Below are 25,090 nucleotides of genomic sequence, written 5' to 3' on the forward strand. Positions count from 1 at the left end.
GATAAGTGGGACATTGGCACATCTTGGTAAGGAAAGGTTAAGTTTTGTCCCTGTAACACAAAGGCAAAGCATTTTTTTTTTTTGCACCAGTGTCCAAATCAAAGCACTTTTAAACTTAAGTTATCACCTATACGGAGCTTGAGCTGTCGGGGTGTTTCGGTGAGGGTAAGTTTTCATGATGTAAACAAGTTTTAATTTGTTGAGAATACAAAACATAACAGTGATGGTAACATTTCTTTATAACTTTTACTTTACCTGACTAATATTTTCTAGTAAACTGAAAAATTCAAAGTAATAGAAAGGAAAGAATAAAAGATACCATGTTTTCAATGTGCAGTTTTAATGCATGTGTATGGGCTGAGTCTCATATCTGTGTTTTTCACTCGTCGAAATTTCAGGTGAACGAACCAAGACCTGCACTGTTCTCCTCATGGACGACAACCTCTTCGAGCCCGACGAATCCTTCCGCCTCGTCCTGGGATCCCCGCGCACCGCCTCTGGCGTACCAGCCGTCGTCGGCGAACAGAACGTGACCGTCGTCACCGTCCACGACGTCGGAGATGGTAAGTGGAGCAAACACCTGACCCTTGATCTTATCTCTTGACCAGGCAGCCACTAATATCTCTATGAGTCAGTGAGTGACCACTGACCGCACACACTGACCACAATATTTCCACTCATTTTTGGCTGCACCATGCCATTCTTCCAATTTAAGTATAAAAAAAAAGAGAGCTGCAAACAAACATGAAAAATACCACAAATGCAAATCCAAGCTTGGGTCAGTTATTCTTTTTTTACACCATTGTCATAGTGACTCACCGGAGGTTTGGATGAACAGCAACTGACCTCAAAGCAGGATACCTAGACTTAAAGGGACACACAGTGTTTAGTTCATGTCTAGACATGACTCTAAGAAGATTGATATCTCTTTTAAAACAACATTTCAATGATCATTTTATGTTTTCTTATCTTTATATTTGGTAGGTAAGCTAAAGTGCTAAAAATCCTAGTATTGTGTTCAGTATACATATCTTTCTTTTTCTACCATTATGATATTATGCAGTTTACTTGCCGTTTGTGTTTCATTATTTGTCAATGTACTAGAATTAAAAAAAAATAAATTACAAGTTCAATAGAAATTCAATGTTGATAATCTTTAAAAATGTATAAATATGTACATTTGCTACTCCACCTCAGCACCAATCATCAAGTTCCCAGAGACCAAGTTCAGCATCGACGAGCCCACCGACTTGGACGAAGTGGCCACGGTCAGCATCCCCGTCATCCGCATGGGCGACACCTCGCAGACCTCGCTGGTGCGCGTCTTCACCAAGGACGGCTCTGCCAGGAGCGGTATTGACTACAACCCCCTCTCACAAGGTGCGTGAATGAATGCAGTTTGCACCTCCGGGTGCCATTTTTGCAAAATTTGTTACCATGGTGACGGTGCCTAGGTGTTACATTAACTGCAAACCATTCTATTCTATGAAACAAAATCCTTGTGTGTGAGAAAGTCTTTTTTTGGGGGAGGGGGGATTGATAAGAAGGATAGATAGGTGGTTATGGTGTAGTTTAGAGGATGATAAAAACTTTTCTGAACAAATGAAGAAAGTTGCATGTTAATACTACCAAAATGATACCAAATTGCAGTCGCAGTGTGAAATTGTCCACATGAAGAGGTATTTTAACTGAAGAAAAGATTGTTGTTTACCACGCATTTATCATGCGCTTCTCTTGTTTAAAAGTTCATTACATACATAATGATAGAGATGTATGTGCAGGTTCCTGATTTTCGATGAATATCAGTTTATTTGTATGTTTAAGTATCAGCAAGACTAAATCTTGGAAAAAGCAGCAGAACATTTGAGGAAGGGAAGAGGAAGAATCAATTTTTCCCGAACACTTTTGCAATTAATCACATCCTCACATATCAGACGACAACATTTTGGAATCTCCAAGCAAAGATGTGATCATTTTTTCTTGGTATCGACCTGAAAAAAAAAAAAAAGAACAGGAAAAAAAAAATTGCGGCTTCTCAAAATCAAGGCTGACAGGAGGGGGAAAAAATGAGATGACAATTTCTGGCTATGTCCCAATATTCCTTGACTTTTCTCGTGGGATATGTAAGGACTTAAAAAACACAAGAAGGAGTTGATGGATCATCATCAACCACTAAAGGTACCGAAACTTATCGCAAGGACTTTGCTGGTGAAAAGTGGAAGAAATTCGGTTTGTGACCCCAGCCAGAGTCGTGAGGTCATACCTGATGCTCCGCCAGGGTCAAGTTGCCAAGCCATTTCTGTCTGGCGAATTGAGCGCTTTCTTGCGCATATGCGTAGAAGTGCGTCATTGCGTTTGGCAGGTGCCTGATGCGAGTCATTGTTTCAGGTAGCTTAAGACTAAAACAGGTGCGCAAGTCTCCCCAGTACGTGAAGCGGCAGGGATGCTTAAAGGGGGGGTTTCACCCTTTTCACATTTGCCGTACATCCCGCCCCTAATTTACAGAATTTAAAAAGGTAGCTCGTATTTAATCTAGTTTATATTTTATCTACTTGTTGCCAGAAAATTGGTTCAGGTTCATGCTACAGCTAACCGGCATGTTATATTTGTTGAAGGTGAACAGATTATCTCACCATCACTTCTGAGAGGAACCAAAAGAAAAACCAATAGACAAATACTTAACATTATCTGGAATACTGCAATATTCCGATAAAACAGATAAACTCAGATACCTTTATGTAATGTCACAGTGAAGAGGAAGTGATAATGTCTAGGTATTATATAGTATTGACCATTTGTGTTTTTCATTATTATTGAGAAAAATATCGGTAGTATTTCAGTGGTGGTAGTGGTAGTGGTGACAGTAGTAGAAGTATAGTAGTAGTAGTTGAAGTTGTCATTAATATATGTTCCAGAATTTTTGTGATACGTGATATCATTCTTTAACATTATTAATTTGCTCAGCATTTAAATCACAAATAATATATATTTTTTTAATTGTGGTTTTAGGATAAATCTTTCAAATTACATACAATTCAAACAAAGTTGATTATGATTTCATCATCATAAGCATATGCAGATGCCAATAGTAAGAGCTTTCCAGACTGGAATATGTAATTCAATTAATTGTCGTTCTCCCCACAGCATTAAAACTTCTGATACTTTAAAAAAAAAAAGAAAAAAAAAAAGAAAAAAAAAAAAAGAAGAAAAAAAAAGCAAGAAATACCAAACCATTGCTGTGCAAAGTGTCATTGCCATTACTGGAAGCATCATGCTCTCAATTTACAGCCCCTCATTCTTGCTTTGCAACATCCATTCAGTGAGGAAGCATGAATAGACCAGGATCAGATAAGATGCTTGCTTTGTGTACAAGAGGAAGCACAGTACCTATATAGCACTGATCAATCTCTCTCTGTCATCAACCTTACTACCAGGCAGAGGCTAGACCTTGCCATTATCTGTAGACCTGAGCTTGAACCTATTGTTTTGCTGAGCATAGATGCAAAGTCACAACTTTGCAAACTGCTATATTAACTTTGAGGGTGCATTCACCCGGGTTATATTGTCCAATAAAGTAGATGGGACCACTTTCTTTATAATCTTTAATACAAATGGGAGAAAAAAGCTGCAAATAAAGAGGAGGTAAAGGGTAAAGGGGGAAAATGTTTCATGTTCGAGAGTCGATCCCATGAGAGAGGGTACCTTGTCAGTCATTCTCTGATCCCAACTAACAGACACTGACTCATGTCCCTGCAACTCCCCAAGTGAGAGCCACGATCTCTCCACACCCATAGTTTTTGGAGTTGGGGCAGGGGGGAGGGTGAGCAACCAAATAATTCCAGGTCCAACCCCCCCCCCCCTTCCATATTCCCCCTTCCTCTATTCTTCAAATTCCGTTTCCTCTTTTGCTTCTCAAATTTCCATCTTGGGATGTAGTGCGACCATATACTTCACCTCCCAAGGTTTTTCATGCGTCCCCCAATCCTTGTTATCTTCAAAAGAGAGGGAGAAAAGTAATAATAATATAAATGAAAAAAAAAAATCACCCCAAGAAACTAAAGATCCTTCCTTTCCTGTTCTTTGAACACATTAAGGGCTTAGATTTGCCTCAAGAAATTAAGTAAAATTCCACTCTAGCCCAATGTCTCTATCTCATGTTTACTGTTAGCCATAATCTTGCAGTGACTTTTATCTGTAGCGAGATTGCAATGTACAGTGCATCTCCAGGGGGTGCAGTGTAGTGTACTCCTTAGTGATTCCTAAGTGATTTCCTCCCCACACCTCTCAAATCATGTCTTAAGTTCCCAATCTCTCTATCTATCTATTTCTGTCCCTCAGCATCCCCAAGTTTCCATTTCCGGACCATTTTCATCTTCGGTGTTCTGTTAGATACCTCATCGCTTCGAGACATTTATCAATCATTCTCCTTTCCTAGCTTGCCTCCGTGGATAAGATGAAACAAAACAATACAAAACCGCTATGATATCAGTGAAACTTTGAAAAGAAAAAAAAAATCAGACTTTTAAGACACTTGCTCCTTTTAGCATGATGCCGACATCGGAGAAAAAAGAGACTTTACTCTAGAGATGAGTATCAGGTCAGGGCTGGTGGGTGGGGCGCTTGTGGCACTGAGTCAAACTCATTTTGCTTGAAATCGTAATTGTTCATCCTGATTAGTTGCCAAAATACACACGTACACATGCACACAAAAGCACACATTAAAGAGCAAAAGGAAGCAAGCTAACAAACAAATTGGCCCAGGGCTCTTCCAGATTGTGTCCCTGCAGCGTGACTACACTTTTTGGGTATCTTTCTTCCCCCCCCCCCATCTCATTCTTTGTTGTTTTAAGGATTGATTTCTGAGAAGCGGTGAGATGATTGTGACAAATGAGTTGGCTTAGCGTGGCGTCTAGACAAGGGAGTAGGAAATTAGAAACTGGGGAGCTCGTGACCTGGGCGAAGAACGCCGCAAGCAAACTTTGTCAGGGGTGAAGTCTGCAGGGTTGTGTTCGTCAGTATGTTCCAAAGTTAACATTTTCTTCTCCCCTCCCGGTAACTCTTGTATGCAAGTATGCCTCCAGCATTCTTTCAGTTACATTACATGATAGACCCATGAAGGAAAAAACTCACTCCCCTCCTCCTCCCACACACACCCCCATGATGAAAAGTTCTTTTGAATCATGTAATCGTAGTCTGATTGCTTGTCTAGGAAGGAAAACCGATCAGGTCTATTGGAGGAGCTATTTGTGGGAAGTTGCTCGAAATGAGAACATCATCTTTATATGCGTAGATCATGTGATTGAGATAGTCGGGAGCTTCTGACTTGTATTATTACACTTTATTATTGTGGCCCTTTCGGTACAACAAACATTAATGAAAAACTGGCCATTTTTATCACATCTTGCCTTATGTTTGCAGAGAAAGGCTACTTGAAAACAAAGAAAGTACTAAGCATTAAGATATACACAAAGCACATTGTAAAGCAATAAATATCTCTCATGGCTGGTACATTGTTGAGTGACAAATGATCTTGTATCTGGCTAAGATATCTGGCTGAAATTACAGTAGTAAGAAAAAAAAAAGATACAGCAAATAACAAATGAAGTAATCAGGCAGAAAATCTTTATGTAGATTTCTTTCATGTAGCCTGCCTCCCACAGATTTGAATGGTACATTAGTTTCAAAGCTGACATCATTAATGACAACATTCATCCAAGATTTAGAGGACAAGAGAAACTAAAGGAAACCAAATGAGGGAGAAAATTCCAGTGTGCAGGCAGATGTGACTAATGGATGAGAATACCTTGAAAGATTAGCAGGGGATGGGCAGGGATTCGGTCATGGAGGGCTCACGGCAAGGCAAGGCGGCATGGCGGTTTAAAATCTTCAAGAGTAGTAGAAACGCACACACATGAATGTCTCGTCTGGGTTTACGTTGTAGGGCATCCTCCTTCCCCCAATGATAAAGCAGGGGTGATTATTGCACACACACACACACACACACACACACACATACATACACACACAACCATGTCTTTCATTACCTTGTCTTCTAGAGGCATTCATGGTCTGCTGGCTACAAACGCCTATTATCCCAACAAAATCTAACCTTATTTTGGCATAATAAAAAGGAGGAAAATATAATTAGACCCGGATGGATAGAGGAGGGAAAAAAATGAATGCTCCAGTGGAACGTCCTCCAATATTTAGTTCAAGGTAATACTGGTAGATCGTTGGGTAGCTGTAATAATCATATCTCTCAATCAGCAACATATCACTCCCCACCCTCCCCCAAGGTCATTCGAGGTCACAACCCCAACAATAAAGACTGAGCAGTACTGGACAGTGAAGGTGGCAAATTGTGCAGCTTTTCACATGGAGAATATTCATAGTGAAGTTTAAATGGGCTAAATGTCCTTTCAATGCATATTTATTTGAGTGAAATATTTTCTATAGGCTGTATAGACGATAAAAATAGAATGGATATGCTGAAAATGTTATGACAAAAAATATAGATATTGAAATATGTTTTGGGGAAATGTCTGCTGCTGCGATATCCAAAGTTTGCCAGATTGTCCATTCCTTCCCTGCAGTGCCTGAATCTTTTATAACAGAAAGCTTGCAACCCTATGCAACCAGTATTCCTGGCAAGCCGACCTGTCTGTTAGTCCTCCGCATCCATTACGTACTGCTATCAGTAAAATCATGCGAGTCAAAATATTTGTGTGCAGTTCAAATCCTTGCTCATGACAATTGTTCAAGGGGGGATGGGGAGAGAGAGATTTGAATCAGATTACATTTCCCTTCCAATAAAAAGCAAATTGATGATGTTTTCCTTTCTTAACTGCCGGCATTTAACTTGCCCGACTGAACATTTCCTGTGCTTGAAATCGTCCGTGACGAGAGGGCCAGAAGAAGGGGGTGAAAGAAAAAAAGAGAATAATAGGATCCGTCACCACGTGGGCCAAGAGTGGAAAAACAGACCCAGTTTTTTTGACGACGAAATCATTGGCGCTGGCTGCATGGTCTGTTGGTTCGGTTTGCCGGCCGCGGCTGCCGGCGCGACGCAAATTGATCGAATCACAGTGGCCATTCCTGCAGACCTGACCGGGTTAGGAGAGTTTATGACTTCCGTCAACGCGCCCGTTAGAGGCCTGACACGGTTATTTGCTGTAGAAGAATATGGCGGAGGGGAAACATAATTCTCCTGTGGCGTCAGGGAGTTGAAACGCCATAGAGTAATGTGACAGGCATCAAACTTTATCGTACCCTACAAATCAGACCTTAAAAAGTATTTTAACAACACCGAAGAATAGATTTTTAAGTAAGACAGTAGTTCATCTTATGTATTGTTATGTTTTTGAATAATTTTGGTTACGGTGAAAATATTGTGTGAGACTAATTCATAAAGCCTTACTGCTGCCTTACTGCTGCGAACAAAACCAAAAAAATAAAAATAAAAATAAAGAGGGAGAAATATCAAAACATGGTGGTTGCCCTCCCAGTACAAATGAAGGGAGTTGTAGTGTTGAGATTCATGACATGGTGTTTGACGTCAGGAAAAATGAATTATACAGGGTCTGGTCTAGTTGTTAGTCCCATCCCTCCTCCCGGTGAATATTTTGCCTCGAGTCCAGACTCCTGCAATATGTCCATCCTCAGCTTTCGTAAGTGACAGGGAAAATTATAGAAACCAAACCGATGTGAGCCGTGATCTGTAGATGGAGTCTTCTCTATAAATCATCTGTCAAGTTATTTCCTCGGCAAGTTTCGATTCCTAATCCTTCCTGGAAGTTTTGCCTTCCAAGTTTTTTTATCCTGGCATGGGGGATAGGGGAGGAGGTTCAGATTGGGGAAGTGGTCACTTGAGCAGTAGAGGTGACGGCACTAGCACATAAAACTCAGGAACTGTGAAGGAGTTATTTACGCATGCTTTCAAATTAAAGAGTCGCCAGTTTGTTTGAAATCAAAAGTGTCTCTCTCATCATATTTTACGAGCTTCAGATAATTTTGGGGGCGTGGATGTAGGTGTTGCAGATTCATGAGAGAAAGAAAGTGATAACACAGTTTGGAAGAACACATAACACTTTGTAGTTTTTGATGGAAGATCGCATGCAAACAATCTTTTGAGGAAATAACATTTCAAGACTGTGCGAACAAAAAATTGCCACCTGCCAGGACATGCTGCAATTCTATTCCAAACACAGAAAGGAGAAAATATTTTGTTGTTGTTGTTTTCCTCATAACCCATAGGTGTCAGTATCAAAGTGATGTCAGTCTTCTAAGGGATTTTCTCTTCTCTTTGTTTCAACACTTTGCACTTGATCTTTGATCTAAACTGTCAGAAAGGTCATTAACACTTTCTTTTGCTCTCCTGGGGCTGACTACTCTTTTTGAATGTGTGAAACTTGCCCATGTCATATTTGGAACCCCCGCACACACACACTCACTTGATGAAAAATCTAATGCCTTGCATGTCAGGTAGACCTTTACTAAAAAAGAGACATAAGTGAGAGATCTCACAAAAGATATTTATGTTATTAAGACAAGTCAATAGATACAATGTTGGAGAGCATAAGTTTGTGGATATACTAAGAAAATAATTAGACTCTCTATCTCTCAGAACTGTGAAAAACATTCTCAGGTTAAAACATATTTTTCCTAAGCTTTACTTTGATAAGCAAAACTGCAGACATGCAACACTTGTGACTAGCAAGCCTATTTTAATCCTGAGATAAGAAATGAAGCACATTTGGCTTTGTCGTTTTGGTTCCTGCACAAACTTTCATCCATCCATCCATCCATCCATCCGTAGGTCGTTGGAGTTGGCATACTTTGTAAACACGCACTCAAGACCCTTGTCAGCGTGACACCAAGTGACGAGATTCACCACACAGCCGAGTCTCTTGCGACTCCTTCTCTTCCTTTGTCGAGCCCTAATCCCCCCACCCAAATCCCTCCCCTCCCATCAGACTCCGCAATTTCACAAAAAGCTCTGTTTTAGAAATGTTAGGCCCTGTTCAACGGATTTGACTGTTTGCCCCCCAAAAGCTCCGATATGATACGGGGCTCATACCAGTCTCTCTCTTAACTCCAGCACAACAAGAGCTCAGATGTTGCATCAGTGTTTGCCTATTCTCCCCACTTACAGTCAAGCTGTTTCTCTGTACACTTCTCCCTTTTTATTTGGGGGGGGGGGGGAAGGGGAGTAGGAGCTACGAGGAGCTGTGAAATATATCTTTTAGTTTAGACTTTGCCCCGGCAAGTTAAAGGTCAAAGTGACCTTTATGCCTGTAGGTGATATATGGAATTTATCGTTAGTTCTTTAGGCCAAATGCATATTTGTATGTTTGACTTTGTTCTTGATGCAGCCAATAACTTTTCTATTGAAGAGTTAGAAAAAAAAAACCTGTGACATGAAAGGCATGATTTATGAGCTCTCCACCATTAAAACGACCAAAGTGCTCTGCTGTGGTGAATTTGGACTAGTGTTTGTAGTTAGAAGGGAAATAGTGGTGGTACAAGTCACCAGAAAGAACCCAAGATTTATATTTACCCATAACAATTTGACCTGGAAAGAGAACAAAATGTCATAAATATCCATAGGAAAGAATGGGTTACTTAGTAAGTTCAGGTTATATATCAGTTTAGTATGCACTTTCTTTAGACAATCATTGCAGCTCTTGAAATAATATTTTGATTTTCATTTGTCAAAGTAGGGACAAACGTCTGACTATTTATGTCATCTTTTGAGTGTTTAATTTGATGAAATTGGCTAGAATTTGCTATTACAGTGTATGTGATTGAATGAAGAGTATAGACTGGTAATAAACTTTGTGTTCTGCCTTTCTCATCTGCCACTGCAGTGCTGGAGTTTGGTTTCAACGTCACCGAGCGCGTCGTCGAGATCGAGATCCTCCCAGACGAAGACCGGAATGAGATGCGAGAGGCCTTCACCCTCCACATCACCCCCGACCAGATGATGATCGCCGATGTCCAGGTAAGTTCACAGATTACCATTGGCAACAAACGAGTGAACACAACCCTGTGCCTTTCAACCTATGCTGTGCTATATCTTATTATTCCTTGTATTTTTTTCTCTCTTTCTCCATCTTTTCTCTCTTTCTGTATGTAATTATGTATGTATGTAGGAATCTATCTATCTACAGTGTCCCTGTCTATCTGTCTGTCTGTCTATGATGTGAATAGATGAATATATAAATGTAGATGCATACATACATACACATTGACTAGTACACACATGATAACAAATACATACACATACACATATTTTCAGTGTTATCACACTGTAGTAACCTGATGTTCATGCCAGTCTATCTATGATGTAGGCTTATTCATTTGATTATCAGGAGAAAAGGGAATTAGGACACCTGTACCATTCAGCAGAAGGAGAGATTGTGGTCAAAAGTAGGATAAAAGGGAGATTTTGGGTGACTTGAGGGTAGGGTGGTTAGGCATTCTGTAGGGTGATCCTAAATTCTACGAGACAGTCAGCTGTGTTACACAACTGTTGAGCCAAACCATGGAATTATGTCACATGTTATGTGATGTCTTCAGTGAGCTCACAGCAGACGATACTTATTAGGAGGGGACATCAATCCCTGGACATTTGTGGAGGTGGGGGGGGGGGGGGGGAGGGGGAGGGGGAGGGGAGGGATAGGGGTGTCCTAACATTTTTCACTTCTAGGACATCATTTCCTATTTGTAAGAGCTCTTTGTTTCCGCGGGGTGGCTGGATGTTGGCTGGAGTTTCAGCATTAGAGTCGATTGTGAAGACCCAGTTTGAAATATTCTTATAGAGGCAGGCAGATCCAAAGTAATCAATGTTACAAGCTCAAAATAGTTTGCACACAGCTGTTCTGCATGTAATGGGAATTGGGGGCATGTGATCATAGCCTGGCATAATTCTGTTTTTTGTCGTCACTTTAGGGGTCAGTCAAAGGTACAGATAAAGGATGTTAGACAAGGTAGTAGCCTGAGAGTAGAAATAATCATCTTTGAGGAATACGAGATGTAAGCCATAGAAGGTGTGCATTACTTCTGTAATGGACCATCAAACTGTAGCTGCAGTAATCTTGATATCATGTAAGTAGTTAAACCATTCCCTACTATCAACCTACAAGGCCCTGCAAAATGACTACGAGATTTCAGAATCCAGGTTGGGGGAGGGGTTAAGTCTGTATAACATGCCAATTTTTATTTATTTATTTATTTTTTATTCTCTCTGCCGGGCTGTAAGGTTATTTAAACATGTTCAAAAAGGAAACTGTGAAGTTTTCCTCATATCAAAAGGAACATGTTGTGCATTTGAGCATACATTACCTGCGCTCAGTATTCTCAATTGTCACTATTTTTTTTATTGCTACAGCTAGGGAACATAGTTGATATTTATGTTGGTACTTGGTTTCATAATGTAGCGTTGCTCTTGCCCTCTTCCCATTTCAACCTCTCAAGCATGATTCTTCTTTATGCAAAGCAGTCTGTTAAACATTACATTTGCCCAACACTACAGGAAAAGAGTTACTTTTGAAGCTATTCCAGATGTTTATACATTTACCTTCAAGTTGATTGAATGTTGAAATCTTGCAAGCTTTATTCCTTTGTCCTCCTTTTGACTGTCCTTGCTATTCTCCCTTCTGAAAGAGCTGTTAGTTCTGTCAGCCCTTCACATTTGTTTGCAGAGCTGAAAAAAAAAAAGAGAACATGAGTTTTTGTAATAATGGTCTTCGCTTCTAAGAGTCTGTCCAAATAAGCAGAGGAGTTTTTGATAGTTGTTGATTGAATCAAAACATACTGGGCTCACATATGGCTTGATGTTATTTTTGATTGTGACCTTTCTCTTTTTGATTAGTCACCTGTATCCAAGACTTGTCTGGGTATGGAATTAACTACAATTTAAGGGAATCCTCAGTTCTAAGTAGATGTCTAGACTGTTTGCAGGTTATTGATGAACGCTGTAATCATCTTTTTCTCCTCCGCCCCGCCCTTTGCAGATGAACCATGCCATCATCTACATCGAGCAAGAGGGACAGGCCTCGGGCGTCACCTTCCCCTCCGCCCCCATGGTCGTCTCCCTCCTCGACTACGACAACATCGACAACGCCCAGACCAACCCGCCCCGTGGATACCCAGTCATCTGTGTGTCTGTAAGTGACGATCCTTCTATTGGTGGCTCAGTGACCCATGACCCCCCTAACCTCGTAGCCTAGTCATGGTGTAGTTCAGTCTGTGTCAGAGCCATAGTCACGCTTGATAGAAGTTGCCTTGTACATGTGCCAAGAAAAGGAAACAAATAATGCTAGTGTATACAGTTGAATGTGATAATTTGGTACAAATAGATCAAATCTCAAATTTTTTTGTGTTGTCAAGATCATGTGGCTTTGTGTGTGTGCATTGTTTCATTTTCTGAAGTATCCTTGACAGAAATTTTGATAAACAATATCCAGTTCCAATACTGGTGTTGCACTGCCATCAGCATTGACCTGGATTTTATAGCTCTTTGTGGTAAATCTTTTTGACCTGTAAGCAACTTGAATCAGTTCTACATCTTCAATGTTTCCTGTTTTCAGTCTTGAGTACTTCATTCTAACAGTGAGTCACTTTTTCTTGATCCACACAGCCATGCAACCCCAAATACCCCGACTTTGCCACCACCGGTCCGATCTGCGAGTCCGAGGGTCTGAACGACACCCTCACGCAGTTCAGATGGATGGTCTCTGCCCCCACCTCCAGCTCTGGAGTGACCTCACCCCTCAAGCAGACCGACAGTGACACCTTCTTCAGCAGCACCAAGAGCGTGAGTATTTGTTGCCATGGTGACAGGGCTCAGTAGATTTTTTTTTTCATTTAGGTCATACATAATATTGTGTAACTGGCTAAGGTGTTAGATGGATTGCATTCAAGATTTAAGTTGGTGTATTTGTGATATGAGAGAATCATCTTCATCACCATAAAGAGATTGGTTGTCAGAATAGATTTGAAATGCTGTAAAATTTGTCATAAGATGCATCTGAAGTGAAAGCACTCATATAACATTTCCAGAGAGTTTGATGAGAAGTACCTGATACTCTAAGATCTTGTGAGTGTTTCCAACTTCATAAATTATTCTACATTTCCAATGTTACCCCTTACTTTAAAAAATGATCTGCCACTTTGTTGAAAACTGCTTCCAACATCCACTCTAAACCACCACAGATCACACTGGACAGTGTCTACTTCGGGCCTGGCTCCCGCATCCAGTGCGTGGCCCGTGCCGTCAGCAACGACGGGGATGCCGGCCGCGAGCACCCCAGCCCACCGATCATCGTCAGCTCCACGGAGGGTATGTGCATGCCGCGGGTGGCCGATGCCATCGGCGCCGAGCCCTTCACCGCCCGACTCCGTTACACCGGACCCGCCGACCCCGACTATCCCAACAAGGTCCGCCTCACCGTCACCATGCCCCATGTTGGTAAGTGACCTCTCCCTGTTTGTAGGCAGCATACTAAAAGAACAGAGATTTATCTTGGCTACTTCTGTGGAGAAGAGCTTCAACAGCTACAGATGAATTTGTACACAAGTGATTTGTTTCATTACACTGCAGTACTTTATGGAGACTGTTCAATGCTTTCAAGTTTCAAATGAACAATGATCGGTACACCTCACAAAAATACATGTGCAATGTACTCAACCCGTGAAGAAAGCTATTCTTGAGTGAAGAATTTGCCCAATGAATACATTGTTGATTCGAGCCAATAGCAAATGCCTGTTTTGTATTCTTGTACTGATACCGTTATATCTATTTTGTCTTTCCACAGATGGTATGCTGCCCATCATCTCCACTCGCCAACTTTCCAACTTTGAGCTGGCCCTGAGCAAGGACGGATACCGAGTGGGCACCCACCGCTGCTCCAACCTGCTGGACTTCAACGAGATCCAGACTGACTACGGCTTCATCAGCGAAGAGACCAAGAACCCCAACGTGGTCGGCGACACCTACGCCTACCAGTTCTCGCCCGAGCTCCGCGGCGAGGAGACGCTCCGCTTCTACCGCAACCTGAACCTCGAGGCCTGCCTCTGGGAGTTCAACGCCTACTACGACATGTCCGAGCTCCTCGACCAGTGTGGTGGTATCGTTGGCACCGATGGACAGGTCAGTTTGGATTCCTGAGCTCTCCTGTCCTGTCAGATAGAGCCTGCAAAAATTTCTCCTGAAGAAATTTGCAAAATAGTAATGTGGTAACTCCGAGATAGACATAGTGTACTGAAACCAACTTTTGACAGAATGAGCTTTGGAGGGTAACACGAAGAAATAGATGAACATTATTATGTTTCTTGGTACAAGGCATTAAACTTGACTTGAATGTAGAAACACTCTGGTATTCAATCTTAGAGAGTAATATTGTTTGAAGTCTAAAATGTACAATATCATTCAGAATTTGTGTATTTGCATGTTCAACGTTACAGATAGTCATCCAATACATGGTTAGAAATCATTAAGATTAACATCAAATGAGCAGTCAACAGAAGATGATGCTAATTGAAATTCAAGAGGTAATATTGATAGTGATGCTGATAATAATGATGGCGACAAAAGTGGAGATAGTGATGATGGTGATGATGATGAAAGAGATATGGTGATAATGATGGTGACAAGAGTGGAGATAATTGGTGATGTTGGTGATGATGATGATAATGATGATGATAATGATCACTCATGATGATGGTGTGTGCCTTGATCTCCTCTCCAGGTTCTGGATCTAGTCCAGTCCTACGTCAGCCTGAGGATCCCGCTCTATGTCTCCTTTGTCTTCCACTCCCCCGTCGCCACCGGCGGCTGGAAGCACTTTGACCAGCAGTCCACCCTGCAGCTCACCTTCGTCTACGACACCTCCATCCTCTGGCAGAACGGCATCGGCTCCCAGGTCACCAGCGGAACCCAGTCTCTGCAGGGTGAGTAGAAAGCAGCGATTCAGATGTCGGATTTTGTCCTTCAAATTTTCCAAAGTGATTGTTCCATTTCTGTCATCAGGCAAATTAGCAGGTTGACGCTGTCGCTGGTGTTTGTTGTTTCTCAGTAAACTTTTGTCATCACTCTGAAAGTGACATGATGTTGCAGAAGCTAGAAGTTATAAAAAGACTCTTTATGACATCATAATCTCTTTCCGAATGTTCATGAGTGTCAAGTTCTAGAAACAGCGGAGGAAACAAAGTTGCTGCTTTGATTGTAGAAGCAGAGAGTATAAGCTCATGTTTACATTTTACAATCATGATACAGTCGACTTGAGACAAGTTTTTGTTGAGCGACGCTGGTTTATTCTCGTTATCTCCTCGTGATTATTCCGCAGGCAACCTGTACCCGACGAGCATGAGGATCAACGAGGAAGGCCGCCTGGTGGTCAACTTCAGGACCGAAGCCCTCTTCAATGGTCTCTTCGTCCAGTCTCATGAGTGTGAGTATCAGATTTACATGCATTCCAGTGACCCCTGGCCCAGACTCTAGGGGTTGTTTTTGTCAAAAAGGAGCGAGTCTTGTGCATAACTCATGAGGAAAAGAAGGTTATTCATATGTTAACTGTCTCCCATACTAAAGCATGGCTACACCAGCACTTCAGCAAAGTCTGTTTCACAATTCATGTGAACCCTTTTTTTAGACTGAATAGATTGACCAAAGTTTTGTGTCTGCATGTGCTGTATATCTAATGCTATAACTGTACCATGCTGTACAGATTTTTGTTTTTGCTTGTGTACCAAAAAGTGGAGGAAATTGCCTCAAGTTTGATTATCCATCATATATCTCTACAATTGCTCATCTAGTAAAAGTTTCTTTCAACTTCAAAAGTTTGGATGTGTTTTGTGTGTGTCTCCTTGACATTATTCCTATCTCTCTCGACTGCCTCTGATCAATCTTGATTCCACTGTCTTTACTCCGCTCTTCTCCCTCGCAGCTACCGACCTCGTCTCCAACGTGAACTCTCAGGACCACCCAGGCATCACCTACTCCCTGGCGCTGCAGAGAACGGAGCCGACGTATGCCCAGCCAGAGCAGCTCTGGCAGTTTGTGTCTGATCTCTCGGTGAGTTTTGTCCTCCATCACTTCAAAGACTTTTGTTGATGAGAGAGAAAAAAGTAGCAAATAGCATCAAAGGCAAGGTGTACGTGATGCCAATTTCCTCTCTTTTCACATCAGTCTGAAAAGCGGATTTTTTTTTTGGTTTTTTTTGTGTGTGTTTTAGTTTGCACCAGTTTGCTTCTACCCAAGGAGATTTCTGAAGTTACCTTAGATTACACAAACAACTCTATATTCTAAATTTTCTCAAAAGCCTTGATAGCCTGTTTTTAATGGCCTGTTTGTTGCCGTTTAATGGTGATAAAAAAGTGTATTTTCTCTTATAGTTTTTTCAGGCATTTTCATGCATTTTCCTCAATTTGCAATACAATCTCTGTGGTTAATATAGTATTGTTATTGATCATTTGTGTGCAAGGCTGTGTGCCATAAAAGGCAGTTTATTACACAGACAATAAAAAAAAAAAAACTTTTGCAGTGCTCCCAACATCAGGACTAAACAATGATTTGAACCATTTCAAAGAGGTTAGTTTTGTCCTTAGTTAACTCTCTCTCCAGTCATCTCTCTTGTATATGATAGAACTCTTCTACCATCCTAACTCCTCTCTTCCATTGGTTCTTTTCTTGCAGGTGTCTGACTACAGTGGCACCTACAACATCCAGCTGATCCCCTGTACCACCCTCCCCAACACCGTCTACAGCAACCCACCGGTCTGCAACCCTGCTGACCCCATCAACTTTGAGCTGCCCATCAGGTTCCAACAGGTGAGCTAGGGCACCGTCTTGTTTTAATATGATGCATTGATAGATGTCACAGCTCTTGTAGACAGCACTCTGAGCAATTCAAACAAGATTTGGGCATTTTGACCTGTGAGACAACAAACTTACCAAGTAAATCTAAGCATAAGATCACAGATGAAATGAAGCTGAAATAAAATTTTGTACATGTATATTTCGACATGTATATTTCGGCATGTACTTGTGGCAATAACTGTATATTAAAGTTTGCAGTCATTCAATCCTCTGTCGAGTCACAATTACATGTATGCTGCACTTTGACCGAATTTTGAGCGAAAAAGTGGAATCACAAAAAACAGAAAATGAATAGACAAAAAAAGGAGTAAGACGAGAGAAATACCAGACTTTTTGGGATGCCCTGACCTTTGACCCTTTGTGCTTCTCCCCATAATTCTGCAGGTGAGCGACCCAGTGCCCGAGGAGTACAGCCTCAACACCGAGTTCGTCCTGGTCGGCAAGGAAGCCATCTACCTCTCCGACGGATCCATGGGCTTTGGCGAGGGCAGTGATGTTGCCTACAACCCTGGTAGGCCAACTTTTTATTTATTGCTACAAATTTACTGTGTGTCTACTTGATGTAGTGAAAAAAACAACAACAGGAAAACAAAGAGAAACTCACACTAATATGTGTGTGTGTTATCTCCTTTTGTTTTCCCACATATAAGCTGCTCAAAGAGCCGTTTATAACATCTCTAATACCAGATTTGTCAAGATGGTCAAAAACACTCCACAGCGTTGTCCCAAATGCACTCATTTGAGGACTCATAATTCCTGGTCCTCAACACCACCAATGTGGCCGTCGAACTCACAGAACTTTGTCAGCATTTTTCTTTCTGCCGTCATAAAAGTTACACAATCAGTGCTCTCTGTGCATTTCCATTTTCTCACAAGAGGACAGACAATCCTCACATATTTTTGATCATCCCTCCTCATCCTGTTCCCTTTCGCTCCCAGGCGATACCATCTTTGGCCGCATCCACGTTGACCCCGTCCAGAACCTCGGCTCTGGCTTCAACCTGGACATCCAGAAGGTCTTCCTCTGCACTGGCCGCGACGGATACATCCCCAAGTACAACCCGGCCAACAACGAGTACGGATGCGTTGCCGACACGCCCAACCTCCTCTACGCCTTCAAGATCCTGGTATGTTTTTGACCGCCTCTTTCGAGTTGCAGACATTATTTCGCCGAGAATGTTTTGTCCTCCAAAGCCTATATGTATATTCTGGATTTTTAAAGCTATTTTTGGTTTGGATTGTGAATAAGTTGCAAAGTTTTAGATTTGAAGACTGTTGGAAAGCTACAATGATCCACCAGACCGCGCTCTAATCCCACCTTTGTGACACCGAGCAACAAAGAGCATACGTTATACCCCCTTAAATGGGATGCCAGCTCCTCAAAGAGAGATAAGTCTATGACATTCACTTACTGTATACAATAGTGTCAGGTATAGTGGAAAAGTATTTATGGATTTAGTGTCACACTCAAATGATACTTGCTATCAGAGCTTAGGTCTAGGCTTCAAAACATAGAGTCTGACACCATCAGAGATGAAAACTCCTAAGCGTCCATGGCGTGAACGCATCTCATTATTTCTTGTGTTTGTGCGGTGGTCTTTTGCAGGATCGTGGAGCACCAGACACGGTCCAGAGGGAGTTCAACGGCGTCCCATTCAATGCCACTCTGGCCATCGACTACCCCAACGATCTGCAGCTCGTCCAGCAGCCGGGTGCTGATGGATTCCGCATGTCCAGCGACCCCCTATTTGGCGTGAGTATCTCCCTTCAGGGTGGAATGATATCTTATTTATAGTGTCCTGCCTCTTTTTATTTTTTGCCTTGACACTAAAGTATTACTGACCCCCAAATTGCTGCATCATCAGCAGCCTAATGGATTAAGTGCCACCTCTTGTGATTCCAGTGGCCAGACAGTCATTTGTGCAATATTCTAACATGAAGAGAAGGTGTGCTATTACTGCTAAGATGTTATTTGCTTTTCTGCCAAAATATCTCGCACGCATTTTATAAAACTCTAATGGTTTTACTGTCGGGCAAACTTTTCGCTTAAAGTGAGGTTTACAGACTTGAAGATTCTGTAATTACAGCGCTACCAATGATTACCCCCCCCCCCCCTCCCCCCATTGATACTGAATATTTCATTATTGCCCACTGTGTCAAATGTGATTTTCTTCTATACATTTTCCCACCTGAATGTTTGATGGTCACAAGTTATGTCTCTTCAATAAAACAGGAGATTTTACTGACAGGGATCCTAACACCATGAACTGAAGTTTAGAAGATAGAGCCAAGAAAACTCGCAGTCTTGTATAGCCATGTCACTGATAGGTCAAACATTTGTCAAACATCTGTAGCAGGTCACATGGTTGAATTCAAAATAACAAATGCTCTTTTTCTCCAAATGCTACCTCAAAAATATGTCAGTAACATCTGTAGCAGATCACACAGTTGAATTCAAAATAACAAATGCTACTTTTCCCCAAATGGCAACTAAAAAATATGTCAGTAATATCTGTAGCAGATCACTCAGTTGAATTTGAAGTAACAAATGCTCTTTTTCTCTCCAAATGGCAACTGCCCTCTAGGTTGACTATGGCCGCACATGGTACCTTCACTCCATCTATTCCATGAGGTCTGCCGATAGCTCCGGTATTGGCCGACGAGATGTTGAGCACCACGCCATTGCTGACATGTCCAGGTCGGGACGACAGCGCCGACAGAGCAACTTCAATCTGGGCGAGGGCGAGGGCACCAACATGCAGCGCGTCCAGCTGTCCCTGAAGAGCAACGAGATTGAGTCCTTCCCGGGCACCAGCGACATCGGCAGCAACTCCAACAGCGTCGTCTACATCGGCATGATCGTCGGCGGCATCGTGGGTATACTCATTATCGCGCTTATCGTCGGCGTCGTATTGCGGCAGCGCCGGCAGAAGAAGGCGCAGCCCGTGATGGTCGTCAACGGCGCCGCCAAGGTCGTTGCAAATGGCCACTTTGACGACAACACGGAAGTCTAATGAAGGGGAGCTTCGGCTTCATCCTGGATGTAATTATTGAAAGAGGAATGTTAATAATTTTAGAGAAGAGTTAACAGGGCAAAAAACCAATCATTATGTTGATAAACAATTCGCGAAATGAAGTTGATTTTTTTTTTTTACTCCATTTGTTTCATTATACCTGTCATTGATGATTGACTCACAAATGCTGCGAGACTTCTGGAGGCAAAGCAGAACGCAACGTGCCTGGAAGGTTCACTCCAGTTTCTGCAGAGATCGAGAAAGGGAGATACATCCAAGCCAAGTTTGCGACTGCCCAGACCCAGACATTACGAACACATTGCCCTTCGATAGTTCTATGTAATTTATATTTTTGTCTATGCTATATGATTGTTTCCTGTTACCTATTTACGTGAAGCTGTCGCTAGTGATACAACCTTAATAATTTTGGTTCTCCGAAAAGAAGAGGTTGATGGAGGTAATTATTTTTTTCTCTTTTTTTTATAACAAAAAAAAAGAATCGTGTGTATTTCACAAGGTGCTCATTTTGTAAAATATGATTAGAAATTGTAATTATCTTCTCTTTTTTTTTTGTAGCTGATTATCAACCAATAACCAAGTAGTGTTAGGTCTTTTTTTTTTTTTAGCATTTTTATATTCATGTGTGGTAACAGGGAAGAACTGTCTTTTTAAATTATAATATTCCTCTATTTCCACCTAAAAACCATCCACCTGCATAGAAGTAGTTCATTTCTAGTGCAATGTAGAATAGAGTCACCTAGCTAGCTGCTGGCTGCGTCAATGTATCTGACGTTGTCTTACTGACTGAAAACACACGGGACAGAAAACCTCTAGGAATTTTTTTTGTGACGAGTAGATCAAAGGTTAACATGTGTATGTGATTATGATATTAAAGCAATTTTAATATTTGCATATATATATATTTATATGCCTTTTTAAATACAGAGCAAATGAGGATGTATTTTTATCGAGTGGAAGAGGGATTCTATATTTTGTTGCACTTCTCTATTGGCCTATTCAGTAGATGTAATCGCCAGTAAGACTTTTTTTTTTTTTAGAATGAAAAAGAAGAAAACTTTGTCCATAGCATTACTCTAGTTTCTAGTGTTCTGTCTGTGAGACACGACTTCGGGCAGCGTACATGTGCGTAGCAACAATTGTGTTTCATATCATGACAACTGGCTTCTTATGACTACCTTTTTATTTTTTTATTTTTTAGTTCAGTTCAGTGGTTGATGAGTTAGCACAGTGTTGACAAGTCTTCTGTTTTGATTCGGCACTTCTTTGATTCAAAATTGAAGGGTGCAGAATTGAAAACCACCATGTGTATGTATTTTGGTTGCAGGTGATTGAGTGTCGGTTAACACGCGAACGGTCATTTTGTAGCATATTTTTTCCTTGTTTTGTATTTAGTGTGATATATGCAAAGGCATGTTTATATATTCTATGCAAGTCTTGACTAACTAAATCTGATTTGCATTTTTTCTTGTATGAATTGGTGCTTCCGAATGGTATTTTTATTTCTTTTTTTGTCATGAAGTTTTTTTTTTTCAGACTTTTTGTATGTTTGATAGTACATGTAGTTAATTGTTGATAACTTATATTTTAAGCATTTTACAAACTCTTTTTCACACTGTGCTACAAGCATTCGTCCCTGCCTGTAGGTTTCTGGTTATCATGTGTCCGTACAGGGTCTCTGGCTCGAATTTACTATGATATCCCGAGAAGTTAGACACCAAGTTGCCACACTTAAAAAAAAAAAAGAATCAGCATTTTAGACTTTGGCCTCCTAGGTGTGGCAGTAGTCCTTGTAGCACACCCATTCGTGTCTATGCCTTGATTCAGACAATAATGGTCTGAAGATTTGGATAAGTCATCATTCCTGCTCCTATCCCACCCTCGCCACCTAAATATTCAACCTCCGATTAAAATCACAAAAGAGCTATGCCCTATTATTCTTTCAAGTGCAAAAATGCTGCCTTGGTGTCCAGTAAGATTGTACTTTTTACCCCATTTCTTTTTCTTACTGTTCCATATTTCTTTTTGTTTTTCCTGTTTGGATTGGATGTTCTTTATACAACTTTCCACTTTGTGTGTGTACATTCAGATTGTGTATGTTTGTTTCCGTTTTAAAAAAAAAAAAATGTTGAGAGAGAAGAAAAAATTTTGTTGTAGATATCTGTGATTAGGTAGTTTTTCTTCAGAACGAGAGCTGTGGCCCCCTGAAAATGTCATCCATAAGGCACAAAATCGTACGTGATGGTATTCCTCTATGGAAAACTGCCATGCTGTAAAACTTCAGTGAGATAACAAGATGAAATGTACAGACGATGGAGGCAGTGTTGGCCTCGGGGAAATGGTTTGCCGCTCTTGCTCGTTGTTCGCAACGTGTGGAGTGCAACGCGAGACGCCGACTCGCAGTTTGTCGCAAAGAAGTCTTGTCCCCTTCCAGCAATCTTGCCGCGCGAGGAGAGTGAATAAGGTTCACAATCTTGACGTGAAATAAACCCCCTCTCTTTATCCGTTCAGGGCATCAAACACTGCTGGATGTATGTATGGATTAAGCTACTAGTAGTTAACAGATTCAGAGTGAGTTACAGTTGAAATTAAGTTTTGTTAAAATATTCATGTCTTTTGCAGTTTTAACCATGATCAATAGAAGCCTGGTGATTTTTTTGTTTGATTTTAAAATAGTAAATCTTATTGGTACTGTTATTGTTGTCATTATTTACACATTTTTGTTTAGCAAAATATCAACAATTTAATGTTGTGATATACTTGACATTATTACCACTTTTTTTCTTTTTTTTTTTATTCAACAATCAATTTTCTGTCATTATGTTCATTTTTCTGCTTCTTGATGCGAATTATGTTCTTGCGCAAATTGAAATCATAGTAGGAATAGAAATGTATGTAATGATGTGTTTAAAATTCATTGAACTACTCAACTTGTGTAGTTTTTTGTTTGTTTTTTTCGTAAGGTGAAGGGTGCCCTGTATGTTATTATTTTATTAATATTATTGTAAGAAAGATCAACGTATTCTCTTGAAAAAAAAAAGAAAAAAAGTCAGAAAAAATACACCATCGTGACTTTTCCACGAGAAGCTTGTGCTGTCACTTTTCACGCCCGCGCCTGATTGGACGCGAACGAAACCGTGTTTCCAGTCCCCGCTGCCGTGACCTGTGAGAACACAACCTCCTCCCCAGGGTTTAATGATGGATATATCTAATATAATGCATTGAAAAGTGAGCCTGGAAATGTCAATAAACTTGTATCAACCTGGCGGGGAAGATGATTTGTGAAACGTTTCTCTCTTTCTTACTGTCTCTCATCTCATACTCAAACGAGTTCAATAATAATGATACTGATGGTGGATACATAACACAATTATAATGAATTTTCGGAACGGCAAAGTAAAAATACACGTCTCAAAATTACCATCTATGTATCTTTCTATTCATCACTGTTCAGCTATAAAAAAAAAAAATATATATAGAAAAAATATAGTCCTGAGGACTTTGTGATAACTGTGTTTCATAGACACTGTTCACAATGGCCCGAATTCACGAAGGTGGTACAAATGAAACCATGGTTAAAAACCATGGAGCGCCAAGTGTCGCACAGAATATTTCGTCGATGAAATGATTATTTTGTAACGAAATGACAACATTTTGTAACTAAATGAACATTTCGTCCACGAAATGATAATTTCGTCAACGAAGCGGTCATTTTGTCGATGAAATGACCAATTTCGTAACGAAATATTCCGTGCGACACTTGGTGCTCCATGGTTTTTGTCCATGGTTTAAACCATGGTTTAATTTGTACCACCTTCGTGAATTCGGGCCCATAAGTTTCACAGCGACTTACAAAATAACGGTTACTGATGCAAAGTTACTAATATTAAAGGTCCAGGTTACCTTTGGGTGCAGTGATTTCAAAAATGTTCAAGATATCACATTTGATGCATATGTGTAGGTCTGTTGTATCATAAAACATCCTACCATATGAAATATTTGCAATAAAACCTAAAATATAAGGAGATATCAGGGTTTTTCTCAGTAAACCGTAACTGTATACGGTTTAGTCTTGAAACATTGTTATTATAACTATTGTTCACATTTTGTGTATTTAACAACACTTGACATCGATTATACGGATTCAAATTTTGACAGTGGTTGTTTCTATCCCTAACTCACATTTTAGAACTATTTTAAAGCAATAATGCTTTCATCTGCAAATGGTAAATTATGCCTTTAACTTAGAAATCATACACCCTACAGAACATCAACAAGTACTATGCTAAACAGAAAAACACTTGGGAATTACAAGTTTTAGCAATGTCTTTTTAATGTCACTTTAGATCTTTTAATGTGTAATTCAACACCATGCTCAAAATCAGGGATATTTGTTTTATCCACACATTCAAATTGGCAGAAGTGATGGTGTCATAATACTTCACAAGTCTCCTATATGAAGTCCTAGAATATTTACCCTGATTTTCTATTTTGACAAGACATCAAAATGATATTACATTCTTCATCTGAAATTATTAATCTTGTACGACTTTTACATGGAAGGTCTTGTAGTTGCTAAATTAGTGATCAAAAGCATGATTTTAATAAGATTTTAGTGCACATACACACACACACACACACATACATATATACATACACAAAAAGAAAAAAAAATGGCAGAGTTGTATAAAGGTGATGTTATCATTGCCTCTTGTATGTACTCACTGAAATCTTTTGATACTCCAAAATTTCCATTTTTTTGTTTGTTTGTGCCTATCCAAATTTTATGAAAACTTTGATCATTCTGTTGGTGTGATATTAATATCCTAACTTGAATGAGGTGTGAAACTGAATTTAGGATGTGTGTGTGATGCAATCAGCAGTAAAACATCATTGGTGGAGGGATGTCTTTATGTATGTACTTGTGACAGAGCTGCAAATCTTTTGATTCTGTTGGAGACTTCCTGAAAACTTCATATTTCTTCACAAGTCAGGGTGAGAGTATTCAAACATCTCCCTGGATTGAGGAATTATGCTTCCCCATGGAGTTGCATGTAACACACTGAAGTATCTCCCAGATAGCTGTTTTGAATCTCCTGAATTTTGGTGGGTGAATGCTGGCAGTCCTGATATGATCATGTGTGTGTGTCTGGTCTGTGCGTCTGTGTGTGTGCATGTC

General features: G+C 40.5%; 1 protein-coding gene across 1 annotated transcript in view; it reads left to right on the top strand.

Annotated features, from left to right (window-relative positions):
- Positions 1-23,184, top strand: part of LOC140235084 (extracellular matrix protein 3-like) — a 53,820-nt gene extending 30,636 nt beyond the window's left edge. The window contains exons 8-22 of the mRNA XM_072315121.1: positions 399-563; positions 1,198-1,380; positions 9,867-10,000; positions 12,015-12,167; positions 12,641-12,817; positions 13,216-13,471; positions 13,818-14,152; positions 14,751-14,952; positions 15,348-15,452; positions 15,948-16,075; positions 16,697-16,831; positions 17,264-17,390; positions 17,819-18,006; positions 18,486-18,632; positions 19,465-23,184. Coding sequence (XP_072171222.1) covers positions 399-563; positions 1,198-1,380; positions 9,867-10,000; positions 12,015-12,167; positions 12,641-12,817; positions 13,216-13,471; positions 13,818-14,152; positions 14,751-14,952; positions 15,348-15,452; positions 15,948-16,075; positions 16,697-16,831; positions 17,264-17,390; positions 17,819-18,006; positions 18,486-18,632; positions 19,465-19,893 — 2,864 coding nt within the window. The 3' untranslated portion in view covers positions 19,894-23,184. The remainder of the gene's footprint in view (positions 1-398; positions 564-1,197; positions 1,381-9,866; positions 10,001-12,014; positions 12,168-12,640; positions 12,818-13,215; positions 13,472-13,817; positions 14,153-14,750; positions 14,953-15,347; positions 15,453-15,947; positions 16,076-16,696; positions 16,832-17,263; positions 17,391-17,818; positions 18,007-18,485; positions 18,633-19,464) is intronic.
- Positions 23,185-25,090: the final 1,906 nt, after the last annotated feature.

Source organism: Diadema setosum, chromosome 11, assembly GCF_964275005.1.
Source record: "Diadema setosum chromosome 11, eeDiaSeto1, whole genome shotgun sequence".
Lineage (NCBI taxonomy): Eukaryota > Metazoa > Echinodermata > Echinoidea > Diadematoida > Diadematidae > Diadema > Diadema setosum.